The sequence below is a fragment of the Colletotrichum tamarilloi genome (assembly GCF_030869305.1).
Source record: "Colletotrichum tamarilloi strain Tom-12 chromosome Unknown Scaffold_169.1, whole genome shotgun sequence".
Classification (NCBI taxonomy): domain Eukaryota; kingdom Fungi; phylum Ascomycota; class Sordariomycetes; order Glomerellales; family Glomerellaceae; genus Colletotrichum; species Colletotrichum tamarilloi.
The window spans coordinates 1-12,229 of NW_026849552.1; the positions used below are offsets into that span (position 1 = coordinate 1).

Below are 12,229 nucleotides of genomic sequence, written 5' to 3' on the forward strand. Positions count from 1 at the left end.
TCCTCGAGAGCCTGACGAAGCTGATCTTCGGTATATTGAGGCATTATATATAGAAGAAGACATGTGCAAAAGATGAGCCCATTTGGACGCGAATTGAAAATGTTGTGATAAAAGGAGGTTGGGGGTGGGCATTGGGTTGTGGTGGATTTTCGCGTTTTTGTGGGTGCCAGAAACAGGGGGGTGCCAGGAAGTGGGTATGTTGACTTACCGGGTGGATTCCGCGGTCTTTAGTTGGGAATGGTCTCTGAACAAAAGCCCGAGTTGCTTCGGTCTGGCCGTGAGGCGTCTCGCCGAGGGAACGGCGAGTGAACGGCGGCCCCAATACCAGGTTTTCCCGGTCTTTGTCGTGTGGACTCGTACTACGTAGTCTGTCAGACGTCAAAGCTTCATCCTGACAAGGCATCATCACGTGGCATGGTCCAAGATCGTCTGCCCAAGGCTGGAGACAATATCCGTGTCTCCCTTGCATATAGGGCGACGCCAATCACTTGCAGAATCAGAGAGAGATGCGGCAGATCAGTGCGAGAGCTGGACTAGCCTTGCTGACTCGCGGTGTGTAGTACCTAACTTGGCACGGCTTGTTTCCTGCAGAGTTGCGGCAGGCGGCTCTATTCGTACGTCTACCAAGGCTACGTCGAGTCTAGTGTAGGTGTCTGGATGGTTGAAGAATGTGTAGGGTGGATCCGAGCGGTCGTTAGGTCGGTCTCATCTGCGGTACTCAGGCGAATGACACGGTTGAACGAAAAAGAGTTCAGCTGAGCGTTGAAAGAAGATATCGTCGATCAGTGTCCATTTGCGTCGATGAGAAGAAATCGGAGCCAGCTCCGCACTTGCGCGTGCCGGGCCAGTGCTGGGCCAAGAATTAAAGTTCAGCTGTAGTGGGCTCTCAATTGTAACCTCCGAAAGGGGCATGGGGGCCAAAAAACTTGGTTTTTCTTTTCTGTTTGGTTCTGCAGTCTGGAGAGATGTCTGAATTTTGCCCGGGTATGTGGGCAAGGCTTCCCAGTTTGTCTTTGTTAACTTCGCTCTCGGCGAACCTCGGCCGCAAGATTCTTCGCTTGGAAAACCAAAGGTGGAAAGGAGCAGAGGATTTCGTAATCAAAGCTTTTCTCGGGTCGGGTACATGGATGCCGTCAGCCGTCAGCAAAGTGGAGACTTCCAGTACTGCAAAAGGTACGCGGGACCCCTGTTCCGGGACCGTGGGGAAATGTTTCTCCCTGGAGGACCCGCTTGAAAGGCAATCAATCTTAGCGTTTCCCTCTTCGGGCCAATCACAGAGCGGAGGGGCACAATCCTCGGAGGCAGCCAATGGCTGGTGGCGACGGAAGCTGCCACAAGTGGGTCTGGGCCCGCACCGTCCTTTGGCCGTGGAGTGGGGCCGCCCAGGGGATCACCGAAGGACCAATTGAGAGGAGCGTGGGAGCCAAAGGACTGAGGAACGACTGAGAAACACCAAGTCAGCCATTCCCCTTTGGGGCGCACGTTTTCTTCTTTGGCTTCCCGCTGCCTGAGCCCTGAGCTGTCAATTGTCATCGCGCTCGTCCGAACTCGTCAATTCATCAGCGACACCCAGCAATATTATCACATTTCCTATCTTCCCAGCCGCCATTCCGACAGGGTTCCCTCCCGAGGGCCTCGCAGAAACTGTCGGTCTGCGCGACGCCTAACATAGATCGCTTCCCGTCGCTAAGTTCGCTTCGCTGCCAAAGTCTTGGTATTGAGAGGGATCAGCATCTCTCATCGCAAAAGAGCCCACGCCAATCCCTACCGGGCCAGCAGTAGGCGGCCACATCCCATCCCATCCCATCCCAAGCACCACACACGCACACACGCCAGCCCAACGGCAAAACGGCCAGCCCCCGTCAATGATCTAATTGATCGCCCGCAGCGCTAGGTCTGCAAGTCCGCGGGGGTCAGACCGTAGTCTGCTTATCCTGCCGGGTGCAGGTTTTAACGAGACGACGTCCCCACGCCCAGAGAACTCCATCGTCTGACCCTGACAAGTCGGCATCACGCCGGTTCCAACTCCGTACTCCGTATTCTACCAATATCAATCCCACGATCCCCGCCCATTCAGCCGGCTTCGCTTCAACTAAACGGATCGGGTACCTGAGCGCCCAAAGACATGTTGTGCAGTTTCAGCTGCAATGGTGGAAATTGTAAGACATCCTCCCAACGACTCCATCCCGTCACTCCCGTGAGCAGCTTTTTGAGGCCTCCCCCAAACTAACTGTACGTGTGTGTGAATAGTCGCTCAACGGCGATGGCAGTGATGGTGATGGCCGCGTTGGTTCCGCCCGCGATAACTCGACGGGCGGCGGAACCGTCAGCAAACTGAACGTCGGTTCTGACTCGTCTTCGTTGATGTCGCTCGTCAGCACCCTCGTCCCCGTGCTCATCTACACTGTCGTATGTCTGCTCATATTCTGGGCCCTGCGTCGAAGGAGTCTCCGCGTCTACTCCCCACGCACTATTCTTAGAGACTTTTTCTCTCAGTATGTCATCACCCCATCGTCACCCGTAGAGTGATTCGTACAGCATGCTGATTTCCACGACAGCGAGCAAAGCGTACAGCTTCCCAAAGGATGGCTCAACTGGGTGAAGCCGTTCTGGACGGTTCCGGATACGGAAATCCTGAATCGCTCCTCACTAGATGCCTTCCTCTTCCTTCGGTATCTGAGGATACTTACTATGATCTGCTTTGTTGGTATTTGCATGACATGGCCAACATTAATGACTATCCATGCTACCGGCACCGGTGGTCTATCACAACTGGACCGCATCACCATAGGCAATGTCCAGAACTCCAAAATGCTCTTTGCCCACGCAATCATTGCGTGGGTCTTCTTCGGTAGGTGCCCCCTATTCCATACGATGGTTGCGGTATGCTAACCCTCCCTTCAGGATTTATCCTCTTCACAATCTACCGTGAATGCATATACTACATCAATCTTCGCCATGCCTACCTACTATCACCCTACTACTCCAAGCGGCTGTCTTCCCGGACGGTCATGTTCGGCTGTGTCCCGCCCAAATACCAAGATGCCGCCCGTATGCGAAAGTTGTTTGGCGACACCGTCAAGAACGTCTGGATCCCCCGAGACACGAGCGACTTGGAAAGGCTCGTCAAGGAGCGAGACGAGACGGCGATGCGGTTGGAAAAGGCCGAGATTCGCCTGATCAAGATGGCCAACAAACGGAGGAACAAGCAACTCAAGGCGATTGCCGCCGCTCTACCGGTTCTCCCTGAAACCGTCTCCAGCCCGCCATCGAGCGGAAGCTCAGAACGGTCCGACGACCCCGAGAAAGGATACCCGCACCAAGAGAACACCGCTCTGCCCGACGTCAACGGCTCCGTCGCCGCACAGTGGATCGGGGCCAGCGAACGACCGTACCACCGACCCCTGGCCAACTTCTTCCGCCGCGTCGATACGATCAAGTGGACGCGCCTTCGCATCAAGGCCCTCACGCAACAGATTAACAAGTTGCGTCGAGGATTTCTCAAGGGCGAAGGTCGTCGACTACCCACAGCTTTTGTCGAGTTCTCCTCCCAGGCTGATGCCGAGCGGGCGTATCAGACCCTGGCGCACAACCGCCCGCTGCACATGTCGCCGCGGTATATCGGTATTCGCCCAGACGAAGTGGTCTGGAGCTCCCTTCGGATGCGGTGGTTCGAGCGCATCGCTAGGGACTTCTTGACGCGTGCGTTCATCACGGCCGCTATTGTATTCTGGTCTATCCCATCCGCCATCGTCGGAACCATCTCCAACATCAAGTTCCTGTCAGAAACATTCCCCTTCCTGGCATGGATTACGAAGCTGCCTGACCCGGTCACCGGTATCATCAGTGGTTTGCTGCCCGCGTTGGCCTTGTCGTTCCTCATGGCCATCGTGCCTTGGATGCTGCGAGGTGAGTAGCACATTTCGACCCCTTGAATCACCCTGCTGACTTTTGCAAAGGTTGCGCCAGGGTTGCCGGCGTTCCCTCGCTCTCCCTGATCGAACTCTTCGTACAACACGCCTATTTTGCGTTCCAAGTAGTTCAGGTCTTCCTGATCACGACTCTTACATCCGCTGCATCGGCGGCTCTTACACAAGTCCTGAAAGACCCTCTTTCAGCAAAGGACCTACTGGCCGACAACTTGCCCAAGTCCTCCAACTTCTACATATCCTACATCCTCATCCAGTGCCTAGCTGTCGGTGCTGCGTCTCTGCTGCGAGCATTCGACATCTTCCGCCATCACATCATGGCAAAGGGCTTCGATAACCCTCGTGGACTATTCAGGATCTGGCACAGAGAGCGACCCGTGCATTGGGGTGCTGTCTTCCCCGTCTTCACTAACATGGGCGTCATCGGTAAGCCGCGCTGAACTCCTACCCTTTCACTTCTCGAAGCTGACCCCCACCAGCCATCAGCTACTCCTGCATCGCGCCCGTCGTCCTCGGCTTCGCCGCCGCCGGTCTGTACTGCATCTACCTAGTCTACAAGTACAACCTCCTCTACGTCAGCGACGCCTCCATCGACACTCGCGGCCTCGTATACCCCCGCGCGCTGATGCACCTCCTCGTCGGCCTCTACCTCGCCACAATCTGCCTCGTCGGCCTCTTTGCCCTGCGCGCAGCCTACATCCCCATGGTCCTCATGATCGGCTTCCTCATCTTCACGGCCCTCGTCCACATCTCCCTCCGGGAAGCAATCTTCCCCTTACTCTACAACATCCCCCGCGCCCTCGCGCTCGAGATGGAAGAGCTCGACGGCGGCTTCGTCGCCCCAGACTACCCGCAAGACGACTTCCTCACCGACGCCGACATCACCGCCGCGTACCCAGACTTTTTCGACCCAGGCGAGGAGAACGAAGGCCCGACACACGAAGTCAATGGCACCCGAGGCATCGAAGGCGCATCAGGCCTCATGGCCTCCGTCCAAGACTGGTCCGCCGGCGCCGTCGCCAAGAAAATGCAAGCCACGGCCGAACAGTACGGTCTCGCGGGTCCCATAGGCTACATAATGCACTGGATCGACCCCGCCCCGGACCCGGACCCCAACTTTGTCCTCCGCTGGCTCCACCCGGGCGTCTTTGACGACTTCTCCACCCTCCGGCGCACCATCCCCGTCGACCTGCCCGATCCGACCGAGACGTACCCCGCGGACTACGCCCGTCGGGCGTACTGGCCGCCCGAGATGGCGTCGCCGACGCCGGTGATTTGGATCCCGCGCGACGCGGCGGGGGTGAGCAAGCAGGAGGTGGAGCACTGTAGCAAGGTTGTCGGGTGTTCTGACGAGGGGGCCGAGTTGAATGCCAAGAACCGGATCGAGGTTGAGCTTGAGAAGGCGCCGTTTTGGGTGCCTCGTGTTTTGTATTAGGGGTTTGTTTTCGACCAAACTTAATGTAGCGTGGCGTTTTGGTGTATTTGTGGTTGGATGATACTCCGTAGAGATATCAGCAAAGTAATATGCTGCTTTCTGGCTCAGAGAGCGAGCGGCTTCCCAATTCTAGTTTCCGATTTGCATGTTGAAGATGATCTCAATAGCGTGGGCTCGTGATATTTGCCTTGTGTAGAACACATCGAGGATCTACATCCTCTTAACCTCATCCTCAATCACCCGCCACGTCCTCTCCGAAACCACCATCTGCGCCAAATAATTTCCCTCGTGATCTGTCCCCTGGATATAAATCAAGCACGGCGGAAGAAGACTCATTCGCGGGGTATTACACTGCCACACAATCTTCCCCCTCGGCGTCTTCCTCTCCCCCTCCTCCCCTTCCCCTTCATCTCCCGGCCCCTCTTCAGCCTTGACAATCGCAGGACTAAAATCAATCACCTCATGAAACCTCGCCTTTCCCACATTCGAAACAGATACCACGAACCCACTCGCCTCCGTAAACTGGTTCGTGCTTCCGCTCTCCGCGACGGCGGTATATGTAAGTCGAGTCGAGGCGTATACCTGCGCATCCGTGAGCTGAGACCGCACCGAATTACATATCAGCGCGACGGCTTTGCCAAAGGGGACGTGGAGGAGGCCAAGGGCTGTGGTATTGGTCCAGTTGTATGCTACCAGATTCGAGACGTGTGCTTCGCCGGGGGGCAGGTCGTCTGAGTGCAGCCGGCCGCGGAGGTCGAGGGCCGTAGAGATGGAGATTGGTTTCGTGGGTTGAGAGGAAGGGATGCGGGAGCAGGCTAGGCGGACGAGGTATGCTGTTAGGATGTCGCCGTCGCTGAGGCGGCCTGTTGTCGTCGGTTCTTCACCTACGGCTGTCGCTATATCGGCTTCGGCACGCTCGCGGAGGCGGAGGAGTGCTGCGGCTGGGATGAAGATGTTTCGCTGGCGGATGCGGTTCGTGAGGAGGTACCACAGCAAGCCGAGCGTGAACCGCACTTTACCCCAGCCGGTTAACCTCTTGTGTTCCCATAGGAACGGCTCGTCGTAGCGCTGCTTCTTTGCGGAGGCGACTTTTCCCATTGGGTCAGAGGACGGGTCTGCTAGGGGCGTGACGAGGTTTTGTCTGCCGGCTAGGACGCGGCACCAGTTCTCGACGAGTTCGCGGCGGCCCATGCCGTCTGTGATGCTGTGCGGAGAGGTTATTGTGACGAAGGTTGCGTCGGTGAAGGTCATGATGTGGAGGGTTAGGAGGGGGCGGTCTGTGGTTGTGTAGTCTTTGAAGGTTCTTGGTGCTTCGGGGCCGGCGAGGAGAGGGGTGAGGGTTGAGGGGGTGTCGAGGATGATGGGGAGGTTTGGGGAAGAGTTGCTCGTTTTGTGAGGGAGGAAGAGGGAGGGGATGGTTGAGGATAGAGGGTGACCGGTGACACTGGATGGATTTGGTTCTGTTGTGAAGTGGACCGCTGGGCGGGAGGGCGTGAAGGATTGAGGGATGTGAAGTTCGATTTTGCCGTCTTTCTGATATGATTGTTAGTTATAGATACTTCTCAAGTGTCTCTTACAGATAGAGGCTGAGTAGGAGCTTTGGAGCATCGCAAGGACGAGAACTTACCGTTAGTCGCGGCCTTCCGCCCAGCTTCTTCCAGTTGCCGATGGTGAGAAGCTCTGAGAGCGAGGCGTGGAGCATGGCAGGGTCAAGAACGTCGCGGAAGCACATGCTCCAACTCATGATCATCATGCGCATCATCCAGGAGCTGTCCATGGCGGAGAGCTGGACCACGGTGTCTGTGGGGATCCGGTCCGGTTGGCGGGGCTCGGGGCCCAGGATCGGGTTGAGCAGAGGCCGGAGAGACGGCATGACTGGAGTCTGGGTATGAGTCCCTGGCTGAGTATTAATGCTGAAGGTGAGAGGCAGATCAAGGCTCGACCTGAAACGTGCAAAAATGGTGGTTAGAGTTGAGGTTATTAGATCGGTGATGATGTTGGCGGGCTGCTGCGGAAAGCACCAAGAGACGAACACAAGGGATGAACCTCGGTCGTCCCAAATTCCATTGGAGTGCAAACGACATCGTTCGGACAGGGACATGCCCTGTCGACGGAAAGCTTATACTGGTGATAGCCGTTGTCAATGATATGGGGTGGCAGGGTCTGACTCGTGAAGGGAGAGATAACCTACAGATAAGGTCAATTTAAATGAAGAGCTCGTGGGGCGGTAAGATGAATGGGTTTGAAACTGAATCGACCATCCGTATTGACGAGTAGGAATTGATGATAGACCATAGAAGTCGACGAATTCAAAAGTGGTGCTTTCGAGATAGGCTAAGTACGACTTCCCACTGCCAAGACATGGAGTTCGGTTGTCTGACTTGAACTTGGTCCCTACTATCTCATATACTGAGACTAGAATTGCTTGGGAGCTACTACCTATCGCTGTGTTAGCAGAGAAACGCAGAGAAATTTGGGCAACATGCCACTCACCATCGAACCCCTCCATCCCACCTTCGCAGCAGAGATCCGCGGGGTAGACTTCTCCAAGCCGCTGACAGAAGACGTCTTCCAAGAGATCCAAGCTGCCATCACAAAGGTCTGTATTAGCAATTTTTCCATAATTATTCAGACTTTTTGCTAATCATTCGAGGTGTAGTATGGAGTCCTAGTATTCCCAGCTACAGGCCTAGACGACAAACGCCACGTCGCCTTCGCCAGCCTCTTCGGCGAACTCGAACGCCGCAAAGACACCGGCGGGCCTTCGCGGATGAGTCTGCCCGAGTTGACGGACCAGGGTAACGTCGACGCCAACGGCAACGTCATCAGTTCTCAAGATCCGCGTGCTCAGATCAGCAAGGTATGTCTTTCCCAACTTGTGTCGAACTAAGCGGGGACTCGGGAGGGAGCACCATCTCTGACGTTTGGGCAGGGAAACACGCTCTTCCATGTCGACAGCAGCTTCAACGCCCAAAGAGCAAGCTACTCAATCCTCTTGGCCCACGAGGTTCCCCCTTTGGAGGCGGGTGGCAATACCGACTTCGCCGATACGCCGGCGGCGTGGGATGGGCTCCCCGAGGAGTGGAAGCAGGAACTCATTTCCAAGGATTATGTCGCCGGCCATTCGTTCTGGTATTCCCGCAAAAAGGCGTGTCCAGACTTCTTTACGAAGCTCGAGCCGGCGAAGCATCCAATGTCTAAACACAAGATCGCCCAGCTCCATGAGGCCAGCGGAAGGATGAACCTGTTTGTGCCGTCGCACTGTCACCACATTGAAGGTCTCGATGGTGATGAAGGGAGGGAGAAGCTGGAGTACCTTTACCGCCACGCCACGCAGGACAAGTTTATGTTTTCTGTTCCGTGGAAGCAAGTGGGTGATTTGGTCATGTGGGATAACACTTGTACTCTCCATCGAGGGACGCCAGTGGTCGGAGGCCATAGGAGGGATATGAGGAGGGCGACGGTGCTGGATGGCAGCCAGGAGGCCTGGGGCCTGAACGAGAAGGTAGAGAGAGACTTTGCGTTTGCGGGTGAAGTTATGGCCGACGTGTTTCGATGTTTATCTGGTTGATATCTTGCGATGAGGTCAAGTAGTCGGAGGATAATTCGTCTCTCTGCTTCTCTCGAGGTGAAGGTAACTCTCAACGGGACTGTTTTCAATTAGCAAAGTGCCCATTTCTCAGTTCAGTATTGACTTACTTTCAGATACATTGAAGCCTCTTTAAGTCTCTTTAACTCTCAACAGCCCAACCAGTCTTTGATATCAAAGACTTTGCAGCAACCCAGGCTGCGGATATGCCAACTCCATTCGACGCAGCCTGCTCTATTCTAACAAAGCAATGCCCTGCCTTCTTGATTCGAGGATTGCTTCCTTGTCATTCTTTTGCCGGGTCCCTCCAATACTTCAAGACTGTGTCCCCGCCTCCCGTCCAAGTGCCCCGTCCCGTCAACACTTAGTTACCACAACTCACCTCAACCCCCCAACCCGGGCACGGGAAGAGAGTCACTGAAGCCCCCGTCCTCGATAGGCAGCCTCTTGAAAGGCTCTTTCCGTTTAGTTTGACCGCCCATCACGTGGTCAACGACCTCTGAGTGGCCCAAAGGGGGTTGTTTCCTCCCGTTTTCGAGGCATCGCGATGAAGAAGGAGGCAGACTCGGCCCGGAACGGAAGCAAAGCAGAGAAGGACCCCCAAGGCACCTCGCCCTTTCTCTCAAACTTCACCTGGCGTTTCCTCCTTGCCTCTTCGTCACTCTAGAATTTCATCATTCCATCTTCGGCGCACCTCAAACGCCTTTCACTCTTCCCCCATCATCAACAACTTCCTCTACTCTCTTTTCCTCAATCCTCCATCGCATCACGCGGCAGCCAAGCCTCCAAGACACCATGGCTGACACCGCGAACTCGATCATCTATGACGATCTAGTGGCCAAGATCAAAGCCGCTGTCGCCCAGAAGCTCGCCGAAAACGAGTCGGCTCCTGATGCTACTCGCTCTGTCATTGTACAGCGCAAATTCATCAAGATCAAGATGAACCGTCACAACCTCGATACCATGCCCAACGAGGTCCTCGGCATGATCACTACGCTCTGCCATGATCACGCGGGCGGAGGCCGCGAGAACCTTCGCAACCTCTGCCTCGTAAGCAAGCGCATCCACAACATTGCGCGTCGCGAGTTGTACTTTATTACCCCCATCCAGACTCCCCACCAGCTTGCATGCATTGTCAGAACCCTCATCGAGCAGCCTTCTACCCGAAAGCTCATCCATGACGTGCTCATCAACATCGACACGAACAACTTCACCGGCAAGAATCCGGCGGCTTCCTTTTATCGCCAGTTCTCTTTCACTCAGCTTGATGACTCCAAGCTTTCGGCGCGTGATCGCCAGCTTCTTGTCCTCTGCAAGGCTACCTGCGGCACCAAGGCCCCCGAGAACCTCCAGTGTATTCTGGGTCTCTTCATGTTCCTTTTGGAGAACACTCACCACGTCACGATCCGCGCCGACAACTACCTCTCCATTGCCGACCGCTTTCTGACTGCTGGTCTATGCATTCTTGCGCCCAATTCGTCCAACAACCTTGACTACTCGCCTCTGTTCCCTTCCCTGGTGAGCTTGGACTTGATCAGCAAGACCTGGCTCCAGAGATCCAGCCAGACCTTCTTCGGCAAGGTCTTTCAGCCCACCTTGGCCCTTGCGGCTTCTTCGCCTCTGCTCGTCGATTTCGGTTTCAAGGGACCCGAGGGCGAGCTGACCAGCGTTCTCATGCACTGTGGTTCTGACGTCAAGTTCCCCTTCAAGAAGCTCTTGTTGCGTGGTAGCGACTGGACCGCCTCGAGCCTTTGCGTTCTACTCCGCCGTTGCCCCAAGGTTGAGCATCTCGAAGTCGAGACGATCCCAGACAAAGACAACTACTTGATTGGACAGAACATCAACAGAGTCTTGCCCAAGTATTGCCCCGAGCTTCGAGTCCTGTCAATCCGCTTCTTCGGAAACAATGAAGACTTCTTCGGTCCCCGTCTTACCCTGACCTGCCTTCCCAAGATGGACAACCTTAGAGAGCTTCGCATTGAGATCGATGCTTTCGTTCGCGAGGCCCAGCACCTCGGCGACCTCGACCTTGCCGAGAAGCTTCCTGACAGACTGGAAAAGCTCTTCCTGGATGCTTCGTCCGTGAAGTTCCCGGGTAAAGTCACGTCCAAGACCCCCGCGGTTCTTGCGCACAAGGAGCACGTGAAGAGAATCATCGAAGACCTCTGCGAGACGCGCGCGGAGGAGATTCCCCTCCCTCGTCTCGACACCATCGCCATCGGCTGCAAGTACAGTAAGCCGAAGCAGTGGACCAGAGTCGCCAACGACACCATGGCCGACACCGACGCCAAGCTCCGGGTCTACACCGCCGCCGACGCCAAGACCTTGTGGGCGAAGTCTTTCGACCAGATGAACGTTTGAATTGTATCAAGACCACACCGATGAAGACATGGCAGCTATGGGTTGGCAGGGGGTATCATGACGACACTCTGTGCAAAGGCAGCTGGCATCAATAAGGGTGGAGGTCCAAAAGGAGAACACAGATGGCTATGGTGACTGCTGTGAAAGCTGGATAAACAAGTCTGGAGGCCGGGATGGGGAATGGGGCCCGATTTGTGTACTCTCGCGGGTATTTAGCTTTAGCAGTCCAATACTTTGGCCATGACTTCTCTTGACAGGCTCCAAGCCGATGATAGTTCTCCCAGGATCTGGATCAGATACTGGCTCTCTTCTGTGATGTTAAATGCCTTGGCTGAGCGGCTCGCTTGGACAGCGCCGTATACAAACACGAGTGGTGCATGTTGAAGCCCATACTGACTTCGATAGGTGCGTACCAGGGAAATGATGTGCTGCGCGGATGTGACGCAATAAGACTGCGGCTTTTCGTCCGCGTCACTTCCCCGGGATACAGTGGCCTGATCATAGTTCAAGGCGATGCGAACACTGTGGAATTGGAGGCTAATTCATCTCTTTAGAAGTGAACAGGGTCATACATCATGGAAGGCCGACATACTGCAACGCCAATACTCCTGGTATTGTCTTCGATGACGATCCACCCCATTTTTGCCATTTTGCAAAATCGGGCAGCGATTCGCGCCACCGGTTGAGGTCTAGGTTTAGATTATCGAAGCAGACTCGTCGACCGAGGTCGTCTAGGTTGGAGCGCGGAGAGAAGAGCGTCGACATCATTCTCTCGATGATGCGCGACAGGCGGATCTGTTCGTAGAGGTATGGGATCATGGAGCTCGCTTGCGCGGATTCTCTGTATTCTTCGTCGAAGCCTACGGGGCGCCAGAGACTCATTTCGGGGGGTTCCCTGGGATCGACATTAACAGA

At 55.3% G+C, this 12,229-nt stretch overlaps 4 protein-coding genes across 4 annotated transcripts; 2 read left to right on the top strand and 2 right to left on the bottom strand.

Moving 5' to 3' along the window:
* Positions 1–2,250: 2,250 nt before the first annotated feature.
* CTAM01_15591 (uncharacterized protein) lies at positions 2,251–5,364 on the top strand (the record flags this gene model as incomplete). Its single annotated transcript, XM_060531587.1, has 5 exons — positions 2,251–2,495; positions 2,559–2,851; positions 2,905–3,909; positions 3,960–4,355; positions 4,409–5,364. Coding segments are annotated over 5 exons (2,895 nt in total), but the record flags the coding sequence as incomplete, so codon positions are not given.
* Positions 5,365–5,574: 210 nt separating this feature from the next.
* CTAM01_15592 (uncharacterized protein) lies at positions 5,575–7,237 on the bottom strand (the record flags this gene model as incomplete). The annotated part of the gene is made up of 2 exons (XM_060531588.1): positions 5,575–6,897; positions 6,992–7,237. The coding sequence occupies 2 exons, from the start codon at positions 7,235–7,237 to the stop codon at positions 5,575–5,577; spliced, it is 1,569 nt and encodes a 522-aa protein (XP_060373814.1).
* A 609-nt stretch (positions 7,238–7,846) lies between these two features.
* Positions 7,847–11,314, top strand: CTAM01_15593 (alpha-ketoglutarate-dependent 2; the record flags this gene model as incomplete). The annotated part of the gene is made up of 4 exons (XM_060531589.1): positions 7,847–7,963; positions 8,024–8,224; positions 8,297–8,930; positions 9,621–11,314. 4 exons carry the CDS (start codon positions 7,847–7,849, stop codon positions 11,312–11,314), a joined length of 2,646 nt encoding a protein of 881 aa, XP_060373815.1.
* A 218-nt stretch (positions 11,315–11,532) lies between these two features.
* Positions 11,533–12,196, bottom strand: CTAM01_15594 (uncharacterized protein; the record flags this gene model as incomplete). Its single annotated transcript, XM_060531590.1, has 2 exons — positions 11,533–11,851; positions 11,907–12,196. 2 exons carry the CDS (start codon positions 12,194–12,196, stop codon positions 11,533–11,535), a joined length of 609 nt encoding a protein of 202 aa, XP_060373816.1.
* Between the last annotated feature and the right edge of the window lie 33 nt (positions 12,197–12,229).